The sequence below is a fragment of the Melanerpes formicivorus genome, unplaced genomic scaffold, assembly GCF_026170545.1.
Source record: "Melanerpes formicivorus ecotype bairdi unplaced genomic scaffold, bMelFor1.0.p_v2 SCAF_88, whole genome shotgun sequence".
NCBI lineage: Eukaryota > Metazoa > Chordata > Aves > Piciformes > Picidae > Melanerpes > Melanerpes formicivorus.
Genome location: NW_027142440.1, coordinates 2,447,938 through 2,469,203, shown reverse-complemented (window position 1 = coordinate 2,469,203; position 21,266 = coordinate 2,447,938). Strand labels below are relative to the sequence as shown.

The 21,266-nt window shown below is 57.5% G+C and overlaps 1 protein-coding gene across 2 annotated transcripts in view; it reads right to left on the bottom strand.

Annotated features, from left to right (window-relative positions):
• Positions 1–21,266, bottom strand: part of TAF15 (TATA-box binding protein associated factor 15) — a 41,522-nt gene that overhangs the window by 19,105 nt on the left and 1,151 nt on the right. For both annotated transcript variants that reach the window (XM_068165342.1, XM_068165343.1), the window contains exons 2-7: positions 12,613–12,649; positions 9,712–9,751; positions 8,463–8,553; positions 8,255–8,372; positions 5,408–5,691; positions 4,500–4,614 (exon numbers count right to left, since the gene is read on the bottom strand). In XM_068165342.1, coding sequence (XP_068021443.1) covers positions 4,500–4,614; positions 5,408–5,691; positions 8,255–8,372; positions 8,463–8,553; positions 9,712–9,751; positions 12,613–12,649 — 685 coding nt within the window. The remainder of the gene's footprint in view (positions 1–4,499; positions 4,615–5,407; positions 5,692–8,254; positions 8,373–8,462; positions 8,554–9,711; positions 9,752–12,612; positions 12,650–21,266) is intronic.

The following is a 21,266-nucleotide window of genomic DNA, read 5'->3' as shown; positions in this document are numbered from 1 at the left end:
TCCTGAAAGGAAAGAATTCTCCAGACCTGCTGTACCTGCTTCCTAACCAAAAGAGCTCCAGGATGAGATTCTAAGATGAGATTAAAGGATGAGCTTTGGCTTCTGAGCCAATACCCTAATTCAGGAGCTCATTCAGCTTCAGCATGGAGAAATTCCATCCAAGTCCCAAGGGATGCAACTCAAGAGCCTGCAAAATTGATCTGAAGAATCATTCTGAAGCCTGAAGGTTGCAGGAGTAAGAAGTGAACATCTGATGGCAAGGAAAGGATTCTCCTCTCTCATGGCACCATCAGCCAGGGAGTTTGAGCAGCCAATGCTCAGAAGATGTTTTCTCCTCAGTGCTCCAGGATGAGGGAACTGAGGCAGCCTCAGTCAGCTTGCAGATGACACCAAGCAGTGTGGCAGTGGTGACCTGGTAGAGATTAGGCTCTGCAGGGGGACCTGGCCAGGCTGGATCCATGGGCTGAGACCAATGGGATGAGGTTCAACAAGGCCAAGGGCTGGGTCCTGACCTTGGGGCACAACAACCCCAGGAAGGCTCCAGGCTGGGGCAGAGTGGCTGGAAACTGCCTGGGGGAAAAGGCCCTGGGGGTGCTGGTTGGCAGCAGCTGAGGATGAGCCAGGGGGTGCCCAGGTGGCCAAGGAGGTCACCAGCAGCCTGGCCTGGAGCAGCAGTGGTGTGGGCAGCAGGAGCAGGGCAGGGATTGTCCTCCTGTGCTGGGCACTGCTGAGGCCACACCTCAAGTGCTGGGTTCAGTTTTGAGTCCTCATTCCAAGAAGGACATTGAGGGCTGGAGCAGGGCCAGAGAAGGGCAAGGAAGATGGGGAAGGGTCTAGAGAACAGGGCTGGGGAGGAGCAGCTGTGGGACCTGGGGTTGTTCATCTTGGAGAAGAGGAAGCTGAGGGAAGACCTCCTGGATCTCTGCAAGCCCCCTAAAGGAGGTTGCAGTGAGGTGGGGGTTGGGCTCTTCTCACTAATATAAGGTGATAGGAGAGGAAATGGCCTCAAATTGTGCCAGGGGAGGGTTAGGTTGGAGATGAGGGGAAATGTCTTTGCTGCCAGAGTGGTCAGGGATTGGCAGAGGCTGCCCAGGGAGGTGGTGGAGTCCCCATGCCTGGAGGTGTTCAAGAAGCATGGAGACATGGTTCAGTGGCTGTGGTGGTGCTGGGGTGATGGTCGGACTGGATGACCTCAGAGGCCTTTTCCAACCCCAGCAAGCCTGTGACCCTCTGACTTTGCAGCAAAAGCAGTGCTGAAAGTGTTCTGCAGCCCAGACAGGCCACTCCAGCTCTCACCATACCAGTTCACCTCCCAGCATTACCAGTTGCATTTGAATACCTTTCTAAATGCACTTCAAAAGAAACCAGAGAGAGCTCTCTTAATTGAAGAATGCTCATCTGGTGCTGCCCCAGGGCCTGCAGGGTAACACTTTGCTCTTAGAGGCTGCTCTGAGAGGTCTGTGTGCAGGCTGAGCTTGCACAAGCCAATGCCACTCAGAAGAGCCTCACAGGAGAGCTGCTGCTGCAGCCAGAGGCACTGTGCAGCCACAAGCCCAGGAGAGCAGCCATGAGGCTGGGGACAGGATGCACTGAGCAGGCAACACCAGTGACCAGGCAATGCTCCTGCTGATGGACACCAACCTGCAGCAAGCTCTCCCTCCCTTCCCCTGCAAGTCAAGACAAGAGTGCCCCTCCTGGTTAGCAGCACAGAGACCCAGCCCCTGCCCCCTCAAGGCAGACAGGAGGTGGTTTTCCTGGTGGGATGAAGGGGCAATGCTGTGTGTTGTGCTGCTGCAACCCCTGCACACCTCCTCTGCTAATCACTCCAAGTGGTTGAGGCTCCATCCCTGGACACATTCAAGGTCCAACTCGATGTGGCCCTGAGCAGCCTGATCCAGCTGGAGGTGTCCCTGCTAACTGCAGGGGGTTTGGAGAAGGTGATCTTTGAAGGTCCCTTCCAAACCCATGCAATCTATGAGTCTGGAGCACCTCAGAGGCAGACCTCTCCCTCCCAAGGACACTGGAAGCCTGCACACACATGTGGGACTCTGGAGCCTCTGGCAGAGCTCCACTGCACACAGTTCTGCAGACTGCAGCACTGCCCAGAAGCAGAGACACCTCCCAGGGACTGCCTCCACACTTGGCTGTCTTTCCTCCCCCATCTCTCCACCTCCACTCTTCTTCCTTTGCCCCTGCAAGCCACAGCAGTGCTGTCATCCACATGGACCTGTGAACAGCATTTGCCTTACCCTCTGGAAGAAGAGGGGAAGGGGCTTTGTTTCCACAGCCAGAAACTGCCCTTCCTTCAGCTTGCCAAGAGAGGAGGTTGTTTCAAAGGGGATTCAACCTGCCCCCAGGGGCAGCTTGGGGAACTCACATTCGTTCCTCTGACTGGAAAGGGCTCAGCTCTAACTCACTTTCTTTGACCCTAGGCATGTGGAAACCCCTCCCTTCAGGTAGAAAAGCTGATTTGGAAGGGAGTTTGACTTGAAAATGAACTTAAAAGGCAACCCCCAGGAAGAGATCAATCCAGAAAAGGCATTGACAGAGACAGCAAAGGCAAAGATGACAGATCAAACATAAAGATTAAGGACATAAAGCAACTAAAGATTTGCTTTGGGAATGGTAATTAGGAGGGCTGGGCTCCAGCTACATTCTGATGATCCAAGTCCAACCTGGGACCACATGAGGAGCAGGCAAGTTTTAAACAGGGTTTTAAAAGAGATCCTTGCAAGGTGTCTTACCACACTGTTGGGTTCTTGGACTTCAATTAGATCACACAGTTAGTTAGGGTTCTTCACCTGCAGCTCTAGAGCTGCCTGGTGAAGGGTAAGTGGTGCTGAGGAGCAACAATTCAAAGCTCACTGCAAGTTTCTCTTTGCATCACTGAGGGCTCCACAGCCCAGGCACCTCACAGAGGTCCATCACTGAGGAGTCCACAGCTCAAACACCTCACAGAGGTCCATCACTGAGGAGTCCACAGCTCAAGCACCTCACAGAGGTCCTTCACTGAGGAGTCCACAGCCCAAACACCTCACAGAGGTCCATCACTGAGGAGTCCACAGCCCAAGCACCTCACAGAGGTCCATCACTGAGGAGTCCACAGCTCAAACAGCTCACAGAGGTCCTTCACTGAGGAGTCCACAGCTCAAACAGCTCACAGAGGTCCATCACTGAGGAGTCCACAGCCCAAGCACCTCACAGAGGTCCATCACTGAGGAGTCCACAGCTCAAACAGCTCACAGAGGTCCTTCACTGAGGAGTCCACAGCTCAAACAGCTCACAGAGGTCCATCACTGAGGAGTCCACAGCCCAAGCACCTCACAGAGGTCCATCACTGAGGAGTCCACAGCTCAAACACCTCACAGAGGTCCATCACTGAGGAGTCCACAGCTCAAACACCTCACAGAGGTCCATCACTGAGGAGTCCACAGCTCAAGCACCTCACAGAGGTCCATCACTGAGGAGTCCACAGCTCAAACACCTCACAGAGGTCCATCACTGAGGAGTCCACAGCTCAAGCACCTCACAGAGGTCCATCACTGAGGAGTCCACAGCTCAAACACCTCACAGAGGTCCATCACTGAGGAGTCCACAGCTCAAACACCTCACAGAGGTCCATCAGTGAGGAGTCCACAGCCCAAACACCTCATAGAGGTCCATCAGTGAGGAGTCCACAGTTCAAACACCTCACAGAGGTTCATCACTGTGGAGTCCACAGCTCAAGCACCTCACAGAGGTCCATCACTGAGGACTCCACAGCCCAAGCACCTCACAGAGGTCCATCAAGGGAAGCCAACTGTGGTGGTTTATTAAGAACTAACAATGTCACCTGCCCTAATTCAGTAGGAATTAATAAGCACAGGTGCCAGGCTCTCAGACCATCATCTGCACAAAGTGTTGGGGCTGAATTTTCTGGCCTAAGAGGTAAGAGGGCTGTCAGCCCTGCAATCTAAGTGAAACCTGCTCAGGCTGACATAGCTGCCAGCCAGCAGCAGAAGTGGCCTCTAATGGCCTGCACCAACCAGCAAAGCACAACTGCTGTTATGATTAAGTGACTCCTGAATCACTTAGAAAGCAGCAAGGCAATTAGGCAGCCTTAGTGCAGTGGAAAGTCAAAACTCATTCCCTGCTCAACTGTTGGCTACCTGAGCTAGGAAGCTTATCAAAGCCAGGCCCTGGCTGCTGGCTCTCCTGTCACAGGGTTTAAAACACCTCCTGGCAAGGGCTGGGCTCAGGCAGGTATTGCATTGCACCCCATGGAAAGGAGCTGATCTGAGCAAAGGGCCTGCTCTCAACCTGTCTGAACCTAAGAGCTTTTCCTAGGCAAGAGGCAGCTCTGTGCCCTGCAGGAAGGTTCAGCTTCAGAAACCTTCCGGGCTGGGAAACCTAAACCTGACCCAGGGCAGGAACAGACAGGGAGTACACAAACAGGAAAAGCAGCTAAGCAGGAAGGAAGGAGGGTGAGGAAGTGCAGGCAGTGGAAGGAGCTCACTTACCTGTATCCAGACATATGACCTCTTCCATCCATGTCATAGCCCCCTCTACCTCCTCCCTGTGACCCGCCATAGCCTCTATTATCTTCTCCATACCTACTCTTTTCTCGACGGTCGTCTGGAGGAAGGAGTGAAACACAACAGCAGGTCAGCAAGCTGCAGGGCAAGCTGCAGGGCAAAGAGCAGGGCAAAGGGCCCATTCCCACCCTGCCTCCCCCTTATTCCTCCCCTCAAGCCTGCCAGGCAACTGTGGCAAGCATCAGCCCTCGAAGCTCTCTCACGTTGGTGATGAAGCAAAGGTTGGGCTCTCCCCAGCTCCCTGCCTTGGCTTCCAGAGCCAGGAGGTGCCCCAGGAGGGCAAGGCTCTGTGCATTCCTCACACTCCACTTGCCCAACATGCCTGCTCTAAGATACACTTTCCATTCTCCTTCCATGCAGCCTTCCCAGGTTGGGAAAAGACAGCACTGGCAACAGAAGAAGGAAGGAGAACGTGGGCTGTGTGAAGCTGCGGCAGAATAAGGACTGAGCTTCACCTCCTCAGTTCCTTCCCTCTCACAATTCACCCACACAGCACAGAGCTGGAGTGTCAGAGGCAAGAAGCTCTTGATGACTGATCAAGACATGTCCCCCACATGCAGGGAGAAGGTTGCAAACAGCTTAGGGGACAATTCCATCTAGGTAAGCTGCAAAGCTGCCTCCAGCAAGGGCAGAGTGACAGCTCTGGGACCCCAAACAGTCTTCCATCTCTGCATGACGTTCCACAAGCAAAACACTCCCCAAGGAGTATCAGCAGGAGAAAAGGCTTTGAGCTCTGCATCAGCTCAGCTGGCTGTGGAAAGAGACCCAGGCACTCCACAGCCTCTCTGCCCATCTGGATTCCCCCAGCGCTGCGCTCAGGCTGTGCACTGTACCTTGGCTGCCGTGGCTGTAGCTTCCCTTCTGAGACTGGTAGGACTGCTGGGAGTGGCCATAGGAGCTTGGGTGCTGGTTGTAGCCTGACTTTTGGTCATAGGAGCCCTGGTGGCCATAGCCTGACTGCTGGTCATAGGAGCTTTGGTGGCCATAGCCTGACTGCTGGTCATAGGAGCTTGACTGCTGGTCGTAAGAGTCTTGGTTCTGTCCATAGCTTGACTGCTGGTCATAAGAGCTTTGGTGCTGCCCATAGTTTGACTTCTGTTCATAAGAGCCTCTTCCACTTAAAACAAACAGAATTTGTATTAGTACCAAGATGTTCACAGCAGAGAGAGCAAAAAAAAACACTGGCTGGAACTGCAGGCCAATGCCTGCCCCTCCTAGGCTGTCACCTCCCAGGCACCACTGGCACAGGGCTATGAGAAGGGCAACAAAGCTGAGGAAGGGTCTGGAGAACAGGGCTGGTGAGGAGAGGCTGAGGGAGCTGGGGTTGCTTAGCCTGGAGAAGAGGAGGCTCAGGGGAGACCTTCTTGCTCTCTCCAACTCCCTGAAGGGAGGTTGGAGCCAGCTGGGGGTTGGGCTCTTCTCCCAGGCACCCAGCACCAGAACAAGAGGACACAGTCTCAAGCTGTGCCAGGGGAGCTTTAGGCTGGAGGTGAGGAGAAAGTTCTTCCCAGAGAGATTGGCCCTTGGGATGTGCTGCCCAGGGAGGTGGTGGAGTCCCCATCCCTGGAGGTGTTTAATAAGAGCCTGGATGAGGCACTTGGTGCCATGGTTGAGTTGATCAGATGGTGTTGGGTGAGAGGTTGGACTTGATGATCTCAAAGGTCTTTTCCAACCTGGTTAATTCTATTCTATTCTAAGCCCAGATCCTTTTATCAGCTTGCAAAAGGAATACAAACCCACTTGGACCTTGGACACAAGGTGAGGAGTTGTGCATGGCTGTATTTAAAGAGGCCACGTGGTCCTCACCACAACCCTAAGGCAAGCAGCAACCTTGGGCTGTGTGCAGAGAGCTTGTGAATGAGGTGACTGAGGTGTTCCAGTGCCAAGTGCCCTCCTCAGTCCTTAAGGGAAGGGGGGCTGCATTTCCAAGGGCAGGAGATTGAACACATCCAAGTGCCAGGAGCTGCACTTGGGTCACAGCAACCCCAGGCAGTGCTACAGGCTGGGGGCAGAGTGGCTGAGAGCAGCCAGGCAGAGAGGGACCTGAGGATAGTGGTTGACAGCAGCTGAACATGAGCCAGCAGTGTGCCCAGGGGGCCAAGAAGGGCCAAGGGCATCCTGGCCTGCAGCAGGAAGAGTGTGGCCAGCAGGAGCAAGGAAGTCCTTGTGCCCTGTGCTCAGCACTACTCTGGCCACACCTTGAGTCCTGTGTCCAGGTCTGGGCTCCTCAGGTTAGGAAGGACATTGAGATGCTGGAAGGTGTCCAGAGAAGGGCAACAAAGCTGGGGAGGGGTCTGGAGCACAGCCCTGTGAGGAGAGGCTGAGGGAGCTGGGGTTGCTTAGCCTGGAGAAGAGGAGGCTCAGGGGAAACCTTCTTGCTCTCTCCAACTCCCTGCAGGGAGGTTGGAGCCAGGTGGGGGTTGGGCTCTTCTCCCAGGCAAGCAGCACCAGAACAAGAGGACACAGTCTCAGGCTGTGCCAGGGAGGTTCAGGCTGCATGTTAGGAAGAAGTTCTTCCCGCAAAGAGAGGTTGCCCAGGGAAGGTTGTGGATGTCCTCCTCCCTGCAGATGTTCAGCACCAGAAGGCCTCACCTTGAACACAGCCTCCCTGGGCAACCTGTGCCAGGCTCTCCCCAGCCTCATTGCAATGAATTCCTTCCTCATCTCCACTCTCAGTCTCCACTCTCCCAGCTCAAAGCCATTGTTCCCCATCCTGGCACTCTCAGCCCTTGCCCAAAGTCCCTCCCCAGCTCTCCTGGGGCCCTTCAGCTACTGGAAGGTTGCTCTGAGGTCTCCCTGGAGCCTTCTCTTCTCCAGGCTGCACAGCCCCAACTCTCCCAGCCTGACCCCACAGGGGAGGTTCTGCAGTCTCTGATCATCTCTGTGGCCTCCTCTGGAGCCTCTCCAGCAGTGCCAGGTCCTCCTTGTGCTGGGGGCCTCACAACTGGAGGCAGTGCTGCAGGTGGGCAACCTGCTCCATTGTCTGACCACCCTCAGAGCACAGCACTTAAGAAGGGCTCTTCCCTTACCCCCTTTTCTTCCAGGCATTAGAAATGCCTGAAGAGTGTGGATGATGCTCAGATGTTTGTGCTTTTGTTCAGCAGTGAGAGCAGATTTCTTACAGCTCCAGGCAAGGCTCTGGGCTCCCCAGTTTTAGAGAGACAAGAATCTGCTGGAGAGGGTCCAGCAGAGGGCTACCAGAATGGTCAGGGGACTGCAGCACTGCCTGGGGAGGAGAGGCTGAGGGACCTGAGACTGTTCAGTCTGGAGAGGAGACTGAGAGGGGATTTAATAAATGTCTATCAATATCTGAGGGCTGGGGAGCAGGAGGGACAGGGACAGGCTCTGCTCAGCTGCACCCTGGGATAGGCCAAGGAGCAATGCATGGAAACTGCAGCACAGGAGGTTTCACCTCAGCAGGAGGAGGAACTTCTGCCCTGTGAGGCTCCCAGAGCCCTGGAGCAGGCTGCCCAGAGAGGTTGTGGAGTCTCCTTCCCTGGAGCCTTCCCAGCCCCATCTGGATGTGTTCCTGTGTGACCTGTGCTGGGTTCTCTGCTCCTGCTCTGGCAGGGGAGGCTTGGACTGGATGATCTCTTTGTGTCCCTTCCAACCCCTGACCTCCTGTGGTGTGCAACCCCCAGGCAGTACTTTAGAGACACCTTCAATGTGAGCTTGCTTACCCTCTGGAGGAGCCTTTCTGCTGCCCATGGCTGCCATAAGACTGTTGGTTGTAGGAGCTCTGATTCTGATTCTCATAGCCAGATTCCTCATCATAGCCCTGGGAGTCCTGGCCATAGCCTGCAAGGGGAGGAAGAGGACTTTCAGACTTTCAGTAAGCACCTCCCTTCCCCTGCCTGCCCCTGAGGGCACCCAGCCAGCCAGCCAAACCTGTTTGGTTCTGTCCATAGCTCCCGTGGTAGCTGCCATAGCTCTGTCCATAGGAGGAGCTGTCTCCACTCTGCCCATAGCCAGAGTAGCCCTGCAAACACAACAGCAATGCTCAGCTCATGGAACCTCCACAGCAGGAACAGCTTTCCCTGTGCCAGGCAAGGCTGCAGCCAGCACAGCTGAGAAGGGACCTCTCCTGACCCACAGTGCTGACCCAGCAGCACACAGTGCTGCTCAAGGAACACCTGCTGTGCTCCCCAGGGCTCAGCACTGGAGCCAGCCTGGGTCAACAGCTTCAGCAATGAGCTGGATGAAAGGCACAGAGTCCCCTCAGGCAGTCTGCTGCTGGCACCAAGCTGGGAGCAGTGGCTGACAGCCCTCAGGCTATGCTGCCAGCCAGCCAGGCCTGGCCAGGCTGCAGAGCTGGGCACAGGGAACCTCATGAAGCTCAGCAAGGGCAAGGGCAGAGTCCTGGCCCTGGGGAGGAACAACCTCCTGCAGCAGCACAGCTGAGGGGGGGACCTGCTGGGAAGCAGCTCCAAGGAGGAGGAGTTGGGAGTGCTGGGGGACAACAAGGTCCCCAGGAGGTAGCAATGTGCCCTGGGGGCCAAGAAGGCCAATGGGGTCCTGGGGGGCAGGGAGAGGAGGGTGGCAAGTAGAAGGACATTCTCCCCCACCTCTACTCTGTCCCAGCCAGGCCAGTTCTGCAGTGCTGGGTCCAGTTCTGGGCTCCCCAGATCAGGAGGGACAGAGAACTGCTGGAGAGAGTCCAGGGGAGGCTGCAGAGCTGCTGAGGGGCCTGGAGCAGCTCTGGGAGCAGCAAAGGCTGAGAGCCCTGGGGCTGAGAGCCTGCAGAAGAGCAGCCCCAGAGAGGAGCTGAGCAATGCTCAGCAAGAGCTAAAGGAGCTGTGGGGGGCAAGAGGCTGGGGCCAGGCTCTGCTGAGTGGTGGCCAGGGCCAGGCCAAGGGGCAGCAAGGGGCAGAGAGTGGAGGCCAGGAGGTTGGATGTGAAGAGGAGGAGAAAGTTGTTTGGTGTGAGGGTGCTGGAGGCCTGGAGCAGGCTGCCCAGAGAGGTTGTGGAGTGTCCTTGTGTGGAGAGCTTCCAACCCCCCCTGGGCATTGTGCTCCTGGGCAAGGTGCTGTGGGTGCCCTGCTTTAGGAGTGGGCTTGGCCTGGATGAGCTCCAGAGCTCCCTTCCAGCCTCTCCCTGCTGGGGTTCTGTGGAGGACAGGGATGGTTTTCCACCTTACCTGTGTCTGTCCATAGCTCTGACTGCCATAGGATGAATAGCTGCAAGAGAAAAATGCATTAAGGAAATGCTTCCAGGGCCCTCCACAAGGGCTGGGCACTAAAAGGGACTTCTGGTGCTCCTGTTGAGTTTCTTTTCCTTCCCAAAGAGTTGTTCCATCCAAACCCTGCTCCCCAGGGGTGCTACAACCACTCAACAAGCTAATGGCTACCACAGGTGGCTGGCAGAAGGCAGAAGAGCTTGGGATTATTTCTGCAGAGTTTCAAGTGTGACCTCAAGGTCCATGGAAGTTGAGCTTCCTGCAGTCTGACAGATCCCCAGAAGCACAGAAAGCTTTAGGCAGTGAATCCAAGCCACAGAATCAGAGAACTGCCAGGGCTGGAAGGGAGCTCAAGGCTCAGCCAGCTCCAACCCCCTGCCATGGCCAGGGACACCTCACACCACAGCAGGTTGCTCACAGCCACCTCCAGCCTGGCTGCAAACACCTCCAGCCAGGAGGCTTCCACCACCTCCCTGGGCAGCCTGGGCCAGGCTCTCACCACCCTCCTGGGGAACAACTTCTTCCTCACAGCCAATCTCAATCTCCCCACTTCTAGTTTTGCTCCATCCCCCCCAGTCCTATCCCTCCCTGACACCCCAGAGCAGAGGGGCAGGATCCTCTCCCTCCACCTCTGCCAATGGGCACTGGCAGCTGAGCTGCCCTTGGCCTTCTGGGCTGCCAGTGCCCATTGCTGGCTCCCTGTCCCAGGCCTGATTCCTGCCCCCCTCAGAGCTGTCCCAGACCCCTATCCCTCCCTGACACCCTCAAAAGTCCCTCCCCAGCTTTCCTGCAGCCCCCTGCAGATCCTGGAAGGCCACAAGGAGGTCTCCTGGGAGCCTTCTCTCCAGCCTGCACAACCCCAACTCCCTCAGTCTGTGCTCACAGCAGAGCAGCTCCAGCCCTCTGCTCCTCCTCCTGGCCCTGCTCTGGACACCTTCCAGCCCCTCCAGGTCCTTCCTGGCACAGAGGCTCCAGAACTGGCCCCAGAGCTGCAGCTGTGGTCTCAGCAGAGTGGAGCAGAGGGGCAGAATCCCCTCCCTGGCCCTGCTGGCCACACTTCTCTTGCTGCAGCCCAGGCTCTGTTGGCTCTCTGGGCTGCAAGTGCTCCCTGCTGGCTCCTGTTCAGCTTCTCCTCTCCTCAGAGCCTCAAGTTAATATTATTTCAGTCACTTAGTGTCACTTTGGTATGCCTTTGGCTATCTCACAATGAAATCAGCATCCAAAACCACACTGCCTTTGGACTTCCTCACTCCCCTGCTACTTGAAGCCTCCACGAACTGACAGCAGAACCCAGAGCTGCAACTTGAGCAGCCTTGGGCTGCTGTGAGGTGTTGAAGGCCAGGCTGGATGCAGCCTTGAGCAACCTGTGCTGCCTGGGGCTGTTCAGCCTGGAGAAGAGAAGGCTCCAGAGAGACCTTAGAGCAACCTTCCAGTACCTGAAGGGGCTCCAGGAGAGCTGGGGAGGGACTTTGCTGATGAGCTTGGAAGCTGCTTCAGCCAAGCAGCTGCATTCACTGCCATGCTCTAAAGTGGTGTTAACAGGTTGCCCAGGGAGGTAGTTAAGGCTTCATGCCTGAAGGTAGTCAAGGTCAGGCTGGACAAGGCTCTGAGCAGCCTGCTCTGGTGGAGGATGTCCCTGCTGAGTGCAGGGGGTTGCACTGGATGAGCCTTGGAGCTCCCTTCCAAGCCAATCCATTCCATGAGTCTAAGCTCAATCTAGCTCCAGGCTGTGCCTGCCTTGGTAGGCAAAGGCTTCCCTGCAGGCTCTTGCTGTCCCCCACTGGCAATCAGCACCAGAACAAGAGGACACAGTCTCCAGCTGTGCCAGGGGAGGTTTGGGCTGGAGGTTAGGAAGAAGTTCTACACAGGGAGAGAGTGATTGCCCATTGGAATGGGCTGCCTGGGGAGGTGGTGGAGTCACCATCCCTGGAGGTGTTTAGGAGGAGACTTGATGGGGTGCTTGGTGCCATGGGTTAGTTGATCAGATGGTGTTGGGTGAGAGGTTGGACTTGGTGATCTTGAAGATCTCTTCCAACCTGGTCTATTCTATCCTATTCTATTCTATTCCATTCCATTCCATCCTATCCTATTCTAGATGAGCTTTGGAGCTCCCTCCCCACCCAACCATTCCCTGATTCTTAGCTCCCATCTAGCTCCAGGCTGTGCCTGCCTTGGTGGGCAGAGGCTTCCCTGCAGGCTCTTGCTGTCCCCCCCTGGCAGCTGGACTGGATGAGCTTTGGAGCTCCCTCCCCACCCAACCCATTCCATGAGTCTAAGCTCAATCTAGCTCCAGGCTGTGCCTGCCTTGGTGGGCAGAGGCTTCTCTGCAGGCTCTTGCTGTCCCCCACTGGCAGCTGGACTGGATGAGCTCTGGAGCTCCCTTCCAACCCAACCCATTCTGTGCTGCCCACTTGCTGGCTGGGGCTGTGCTGGCTGCATGGACAAAGTGAGAGTGCAGCAGGGCAGCTGGTGAGGAGGAGTTTGGTCTCTGCTGCCCTGCCCCACCTGAAGGTGCTGTGCATCCCCTGCTGAGCTTGGTTGTGTGATTCTGTGATCTTAGCTTGGCAGATGAAGGATCAGAGCAGTCAGGGCTCTTCCAAAGCCCTCCCTCTTCAAAGCTGCCACCCCCAGCTGAGCCTTGCTGCCTTCCCTTCAGGAACAACTCTTCCCCCCCTGCTTTAGAAGACACATGCAAAGCTTTCAAGCTTTCTCCACTTGGATCTCTGAAACCACTCCAGCTCCTCCTTATTCCCCCAGGGCTCAAACCCCAGGCTGGGAATCCTAAATGCCCTTTCTTCTCCCCCCCCAGCATGATTTCATTGCTGACAGCAATAACACACACACACACACCCAGATACATACCTCTGCTGGCCCCCAGACTGACTGTAACTTCCAGAATCTAGAAAGAGAAGAGAGTCACACTGAGAGCTTCCACATCACACTTCAGCACTCTGCTTGCTGCCCAGGGCAAACCTTGGGGGAGAGGGAGGAAGCCCAGGGGAGAAGGGGGCAGCTTCCCCCCTGCAGAATGAGGCAGCTTCCCCCCTGCAGAATGAGGCAGCTTCCACTTCATTAGGACAGGAGAAAACACTTCATTAGGACAGGAGGGAGTTTGGGCAAGGGCTGGGAGTGCCAGGGTGAGGAACAATGGCTTTGAGCTGGGAGAGGGGAGACTGAGAGTGGAGATGAGGAAGGAATTCATTGCAGTGAGGGTGAGGAGAGCCTGGCACAGGTTGCCCATGGAGGCTGTGGCTGTGCCCTGCCTGGAGGTGTTCAGGGTGAGGCCTTCTGGGGCTGAACATCCCCAGGGAGGAGAGCATCCACAACCTCCCCTGGGCAACCTGCAGGGGAAGGTCCTAAACACCTTGGTCTCAGTATGGCCTCCTGAGGGGCAGCAGTTGTCACTGCATCTTCTCTCAGCTCCTGGGCAGTGTTCCTCTTGCAGAGCAGGAACTTGGTTGCTTTGTGTTGCTTTGTGGAGATGTTTACCATTAAAAAGGCCAAGTGCCAGGTTCTACACCTGGTTCAGGGCAATCCCCAGCACAAATCCAGGCTGGGCAAGCAGTGGCTCCAGAGCAGCCTGGAGGAGAAGGCCTTGGGGGGGTCAGGTGGTGACAAACTGCCCAGGAGCCAGCAGTGGTCCCTGGCAGCCCAGAGCCAGCTGAGTGCTGAGCTGCAGCCAGAGCAGGGAGAGCAGCAGCACAGGGAGGGGATTCTGCCCCTCTGCTCTGCTCTGCTCAGCCCCCACCTGCAGCACTGCCCCCAGCACAAGGAGGACCTGGAACTGCTGGAGAGGCTCCAGAGGAGGCCACAGAGATGATCAGAGGGCTGCAGAACCTCCCCTGGGGGGAGTTGGGGCTTTTCAGCCTGGAGAAGAGAAGGCTCCAAGGAGGACCTCAGAGCAACCTTCCAGTGCCTGAAGGGACTCCAGGAGAGCTGGGGAAGGACTTTGGGCAAGGGCTGGGAGTGCCAGGGTGAGGAACAATGGCTTTGAGCTGGGAGAGGAGAGACTGAGAGTGGAGATGAGGAAGGAATTCATTGCAGTGAGGCTGGGGAGAGCCTGGCACAGGTTGCCCAGGGAGGCTGTGGAGGTGTTCAAGGTGAAGCCTTCTGGTGCTGAACATCTGCAGGGAGGAGGACATCCACAACCTCCCAGGTTGCCCAGGGGAGGTTGTGGATGTCCTCCTCCCTGGAGGTGCTGAAGGCCAGGCTGGATGAGGCCCTGAGCAAGCTGTGCTGGTGGGAGGGGGTTGGAACTGGATGGTCTTGAAGGTCCCTTCCAACCCAGCCCAGGCTTTGGCTCTGTGGATGTTAGCTTTGAAGGAGTTCAACTCCACCTTCAAGGCATCTCCTCAAACACTCAGCTGGCACAGCCTCTTCTCACGGCTCTTGAGCCACTGGGCCATCCTCAGTGGGCAGAAGGCAGCAGAGGGATTCATTAACCAGGCCCTAATTAGGCCAGGCCCACTGAAGGCCTTCTTGGGCCACCCTGGGAACTCTCTGCCTAGTGAAGGGCACAGAGAGGTTGGAGCTGTAAAAGCAGGGGGTTGGAGGAAGCCAAACATTTCCCTTCTCTCACCCTGCCAAAGGAGGAAGACTGCTGATGGCTCAGAACATCCAGAAGGGGCTGAGCTTATCACTGGGAAGGGAAAAAAGAGCCTCATCCCCCCCAGCCCCCCAGCAGCTGGCCAGGCAGCAACCATCAATATCATTTCCAGTGAAGGCAAACATCAGATGTTCCTCACAGACACAGAGGTTGGCCTTTGGAATGGGCTGCCCAGGGAGGAGGTGGAGTCCCTGTCCCTGGAGGTGTTTAAGCTTGGTTGGACTTGATGATCTTGGAGGTCTCTTCCAAACTGCTTGATTCTGTGAAGGGACCTCTGGAGGTGATCCAGGCCAACACCCTGCTCCACAGGGGGGTCCCACAGAAATGGACTCCTGAGCCATGCTGGAGAAACAGAGACCCCCCCAAAGGGGGCCTCGAGGTGGAAACAATTAAACCAAGAACAAAAGAGCAGCACAGGACACAGCTGCACTGCTCCAGGAGCCCCAGGGCTCACACTGACACCAGCAGGCTCATCACCAGCACTCCTGGAGCTGCTCTGCAGCTCACCTCAGAACCCAGAACCCCAGCAGGGAAGGCAGCTCTGGAGCTCACCCAGGCCAAGCCCTGCTCCAGCAGGGCACCCACAGCACCCTGCCCAGCACCACAATGCCCAGGGGGGGTTGGAAGCTCTCCACACAAGGACACTCCACAACCTCTCTGGGCAGCCTGCTCCAGGCCTCCAGCACCCTCACACCAAACAACTTTCTCCTCCTCTTCACATCCAACCTCCTGGCCTCCACTCTCTGCCCCTTGCTGCCCCTTGGCCTGGCCCTGGCCACCACTCAGCAGAGTCTGGCCCCAGCCTCTTGCCCCCCACAGCTCCTTTAGCTCTTGCTGAGCATTGCTCAGCTGCCCTCTGGGGCTGCTCTTCTGCAGGCTCTCAGCCCCAGGGCTCTCAGCCTTTGCTCCTCCCAGAGCTGCTCCAGGCCCCTCAGCAGCTCTGCAGCCTCCCCTGGGCTCTCTCCAGCAGTTCTCTGTCTCTCCTCAACTGGGGAGCCCAGACCTGGACCCAGCACTCCAGATGTGGCCTCAACAGAGTAGAAGGGGAGGCAAACCTCCCCCAGCCTGCTGTTCACACTCTTCTCCATGCACCCCCCAGCTCCATCACCACAGGGGCTCTGTCACTCCCAGCTCCTGGGCAGGCCTCAATTCCTCTTGGCATTTTTGATTGTAATTCCCACATTCCTGTCAAAACCCCAAGGCCTCCTGCCCTGCCCTGCCAGCCTCACCACTGCTGACCACTGCTGGGTAACAGCCCTGCAACTGCCCTGCTCCTATCACAGTATCACCAAGGCTGGAAGAGACCTCAAAGAGCATCAAGTCCAAGCTGTCACCACAGACTTCATGACTAAGCCATGGCTCCAAGTGCCACATCCAATCCCCTCCAGGGATGGGGACTCCACCACCTCCCTGGGCAGCACATCCCAGTGGCTAACAACTCTCTGGGAAGAACTTTCTCCTCACCTCCAGCCTAAACTTCCCCTGGCACAGCTTGAGACTGTGTCCTCTTGTTCTGGTGCTGCTTGCCTGGGAGAAGAGACCAACCCCCACCTGGCTACAACCTCCCTTCAGGGAGTTGGAGAGAGCAAGAAGGTCTCCCCTGAGCTGCCTCTTCTGCAGGCTAAGCAACCCCAGCTCCCTCAGCCTCTCCTCACAGGGCTGTGCTCAAGGCCTCTCCCCAGCCTGGTTGCCCTTCTCTGGACACCTTCCAGCAGCTCAACCTGCAGGTTGCCCAGGGGAGGTTGTGGATGTCCTCCTCCCTGCAGATGTTCAGCACCAGAAGGCCTCACCCTGAACACCTCCACAGCCTCCCTGGGCAGCCTGTGCCAGGCTGTCCCCAGCCTCACTGCAATGAATTCCTTCCTCATCTCCACTCTCAGTCTCCCTTCTCCCAGCTCAAAGCCATTGTTCCTCATCCTGGCACTCCCAGCCCTTGCCCAAAGTCCCTCCCCAGCTCTCCTGGAGCCCTTCAGCTACTGGAAGGTTGCTCTGAGGTCTCCCTGGAGCCTTCTCTTCTCCAGGCTGCACAGCCCCAGCTCTCCCAGCCTGGCCCCACAGGGGAGGTTCTGCAGCCTCTGATCATCTCTGTGGCCTCCTCTGGAGCCTCTCCAGCAGCTCCAGGTCCTGGAGGCAGTGCTGCAGGTGGGGGCTGAGCAGAGCAGAGCAGAGGGCAGAATCCCCTCCCTGTGCTGCTGCTCTCCCTGCTCTGGCTGCAGCTCAGCACTCAGCTGGCTCTGGGCTGCCAGGGACCACTGCTGGCTCCTGGGGGAGTTTGTCACCACCTGACACCCCCAAGGCCTTCTCCTCCAGGCTGCTCTGGAGCCACTGCTTGCCCAGCCTGGATTTGTGCTGGGGATTGCCCTGAGCCAGGTGCAGAACCTGGCACTTGGCCTTTTTAATGGTAAACATCTCCACAAAGCAACACAAAGCAACCAAGTTCCTGCTCTGCAAGAGGAACACTGCCCAGGAGCTGAGAGAAGATGCAGTGACAACTGCTGCCCCTTGGTACTGAGACCAAGGTGTTTAGGACCTTCCCCTGTGACAGAGCAGGGTTGAGGCAGCCTCAGCCAGTGTGCAAAGGACACCAAGTGGTGAGGCTGACACAGCTGAGGGATGGGATCCATCCTGAGGGGCCAGCAGTTCAAGTGGGGGTTGTGTGAACCTCATGAGACTCCACAAGGCCAAGTGCCAGACCCTGGGTCAGGGCAATCCCCAGGGTGCAGCCAGGCTGGGGATGGAGGGCTGGCAATAGCAGGCAAGGCTGGGGGCAGAGTGGCTGAAAGCTGCCTGCAGGACAAGGTGGTCCTTGACAGCCACCTGAAGAAGAGGCAGCAGTGTGCCCAGGTGGCCCAAAAGGCCACCAGCAGCCTGGGCTGGCTCAGCAATGGTGTGGCCAGCAGGAGCAGGGCAGGGATCGTGGCCCTGTCCTCAGCACTGCACCTCACAGCCTGAGCTGTTTCGAGGCCTTCACTCCCCAAAGGACATTGAGGGGTTGGGGCAGGGCCAGTGAAGAGTAACCCAGCTGAGGAAGGGTCTGGAGAGCAGGGCTGGGGAGGAGCAGCTGAGGGAATTTGGGTAGTTTAGACCTGATGGATCTCTGTAACTCCCTGAGAGGAGGCTGGAGCCAGGAGGGGGCTGGGCTCTGCTCCCTAGGATCAGGTGCATGGAGAGGAAATGGCCTCAAGCTGTGCCAGGGGAGGGTGAGGTTGGAGATGAGGAACAATTTCTTTGCTGGAAGAGTGGTCAGGGACTGGCAGAGGCTGCCCAGGGAGCCCCATGCCTGGATGTGTCCTAGAAAGCTGTGGCCATGGCACTGGGGGCCAGGGTTTGGGGGCCAGGGTGGTGCTGGGCTGGGTGAGCTCAAAGGACTTCTACAGCCCAGACAATTCTGTGCTTTTGCCCATGTTTTGTTGGACCTCTCAGAGCCCAGGCTTCTGATCAATCCATTTGGGCAGACTCAGTGGAGACAAGAGCTGGTTAAGTGTCTTCAGCAAAGAGATCAGCTGCTTCTGGGCACACAGAAACCTCAGTGGTGAAAAGCAGCAGGGGAAAACTCCTGCTGAGTGAGGTGGTGCCCAGCAGACTGCTCAGCTTGTGACTGTAATGCAAGCAGAGCTCCTTGCATTAAAGGATGAGTGGAGAGGAACCTCATGGAGCTCACCAAAGGCAAGGGCAGGGTCCTGGCCCTGGGGAGGAACAACCTCCTGCAGCAGCACAGCTGAGGGGGGACCTGCTGGGAAGCAGCTCCAAGGAGAAGGAGCTGGGAGTGCTGGGGGACAACAAGGTCCCCAGGAGGCAGCAATGTGCCCTGGGGGCCAAGAAGGCCAAGGGGGTCCTGGGGGGCATGGAGAAGAGTGTGGCCAGCAGGGCAAGGGCGGTTCTCCTTCCCCTCTACCCAACCCTAGGGAGGTTACATCTGGAGTGCTGGGTCCAGGTCTGGGCTCCCCAGTTGAGGAGAGACAGAGAACTGCTGGAGAGAGTCCAGGGGAGGCTGCAGAGCTGCTGAGGGGCCTGGAGCAGCTCTGGGAGGAGCAAAGGCTGAGAGCCCTGGGGCTGAGAGCCTGCAGAAGAGCAGCCCCAGAGGGCAGCTGAGCAATGCTCAGCAAGAGCTAAAGGAGCTGTGGGGGGCAAGAGGCTGGGGCCAGGCTCTGCTGGGTGGTGCCCAGGGCCAGGCCAAGGGGCAGCAAGGGGCAGAGAGTGGAGGCCAGGAGGTTGGATGTGAAGAGGAGGAGAAAGTTGTTTGGTGTGAGGGTGCTGGAGGCCTGGAGCAGGCTGCCCAGAGGGGTTGTGGAGTGTCCTTGTGTGGAGAGCTTCCAACCCCCCTGGGCAGTGTGGTGCTGGGCAGGGTGCTGTGGGTGCCCTGCTGGAGCAGGGCTTGGCCTGGGTGAGCTCCAGAGGTGCCTTCCCTGCTGGGGTTCTGGGTTCTGAGGTGAGCTGCAGAGCAGCTCCAGGAGTGCTGGTGATGAGCCTGCTGGTGTCAGTGTGAGCCCTGGGGCTCCTGGAGCAGTGCAGCTGTGTCCTGTGCTGCTCTTTTGTTCTTGGTTTAATTGTTTCCACCTCGAGGCCCTCTTTGGCAATCTCTGTTTCTCCAGCATGGCTCAGGACTCCATTTCTGTGGGACCCCCCTGTGGAGCTGGGGGTTGGCCTGGATCACCTCCAGAGGTCCCTTCACAGAATCAACCAGTTTGGAAGAGACCTCCAAGATCATCAAGTCCAACCAATCACCCAACCCAAGCTTAAACACCTCCAGGGACAGGGACTCCACCTCCTCCCTGGGCAGCCCATTCCAAAGGCCAACCTCTGTGTCTGTGAAGAACATCTTTCTAAGATCAAACCCAAACTTCCCCTGGCACAGCTTGAGACTGTGTCCTCTTGTCCTGGCTGCCTGGGAGAAGAGACCAACCCCCAGCTGGCTGCAACCTCCCTTCAGGGAGTTGGAGAGAGCAAGGAGGTCTCTCCTGAGCCTCATCTTCTGCAGGCTAAGCACACGTCTTGCCTTGGTTTGGTTCTCTGATGTGTGACATGCAAGAGAACGCTGCAGCAGCTCAGCCCTACCAAAACAGGCTGGAGAGGTGGGCACAAGCCAACCTCAAGAGGTTCAACAAGACCAAGGGCAGGGTCCTGCAGCTGGGTGGAGGCAATCCCAGGCACAAATCCAGGCTGGGCAGGGACTGGCTGGAAAGCAGCCCTGAGGAGAGAGACTTGGGGGTGCTGGGGGAGGAGAAGCTCACCAGGAGCTCTCAGTGTGCTCCTGCAGCCCAGAAAGCCAATCAGATCCTGGGCTGCAGCAGGAGAAGTGTGGCCAGCAGGGCAAGGGAGGTGATCCTCCCCCTCTGCTCAGCTCTGGGGAGACCCCACCTGGAGTCCTGCCTCCAGTTCTGGAGCCCCTATGACAAGAGGGATCTGGAGGTGCTGGAATGTGTCCAGAGAAGGGCCAGGAGGATGAGCAGAGGGCTGGAGCTGCTCTGCTGTGAGGACAGACTGAAGGAGTTGGGGCTGTTCAGTCTGGAGAAGAGAAGGCTCCCAGGTGACCTCACTGTGGCCTTCCAGGATCTGAAGGGGGCTACAGGAAGGCTGGGGAGGGACTGCTCAGGATCTCAGGCAGTGATAGGACTAGGGGGAATGGAATGAAGCTGGAGGTGGGGAGATTGAGGCTGGAGGGGAGGAGGAAGTTCTTCCCCATGAGAGTGGTGAAGCCCTGGAATGGGTTGTGCAGGGAGGTGGTTGAGGCCCCAGCCCTGGAGGTGTTTAAGGCCAGGCTGGCTGAGGCTCTGGCCAGGCTGATCTAGTGTGGGGTGTCCCTGCCCATGGCAGGGGGGTTGGGACTGGCTGATCCTTGTGGTCCCTTCCAACCCTGACTGATTCTATGCTACTATGATAAACATGGCTCTTCCAGCCGTGGAATCCCCTCTCCCACCCCAGGGACACCAACTCCCCCCAGAGCCACAGGGACACATCACTGCTGGAGCCAGAACGCTTTCACCTCAGAGGGCAGGGAGGAAACAGCACCACAAGACGCTCCCGGGAGCCCCAGCAGAGGATGGGGCTGCGTGGAGCTGCCGGGGACAGCAGGCACCGTCTCCATACTCAACTCAAGGCCTCCCCTGGGCTAAGACCCCCAGCCCGGTGCATGGGGAGGCCACGGCCGGGGGGCCGGGAAGGCTCAGCGGGGCAGGGCTGGCGGAGCGGCGCTCCCAGCAGATGGGACACAGAGGTGGGTCCCGGGCTGGGGGGCACGCCCCATGGGAAGGGGGGGGCTTGCATTCCACCGGCCCTGCTCACCCAGAGGCGAGGCAGCCGAACCACGCCGCGGGGAGGGGAAGGACAAAAGGCAGGGCCACAGCTCACAGGCCGGGGAGGGTGGGGACAGCCCCGGGGGGCCCGCACTGGGGAATGGTGGTGATGATGGTGATGATGATGATGATGGCTGACAAGGGGGGGGTTTACATCCTGCAACAGGAGCTCCTGACCCAAAGGGGGGCCTGCAATGGGGAGTGATGATGATGGTGATGATGGTGAGTGATGATGATGATGATGGTGATGATGATGATGGCTGACAAGGGGGGGGTTTACATCCTGCAACAGGAGCTCCTGACCCAAAGGGGAGCCTGCACTGGGGAGTGATGATGATGATGGTCGATAAGGGGGGGTTTTACATCCTGCAACAGAAGGCTCCTGACCCAAAGGGGAGCCTGCACTGGGGAGTGATGATGATGATGGCCAAGGTGGGGGGGGGGGTGTTTACATCCTGCAACAGAAGGTTCCTGACCTAAAGGGGGGCCTGCACTGGGGAGTGATGATGATGATGATGATGATGGCCGACAAGGGGGGGTTTACATCCTGCCACAGAAGGCTCCTGACCCAAAGGGGAGCCTGCACTGGGGAGTGGTGATGATGATGGACGACAAGT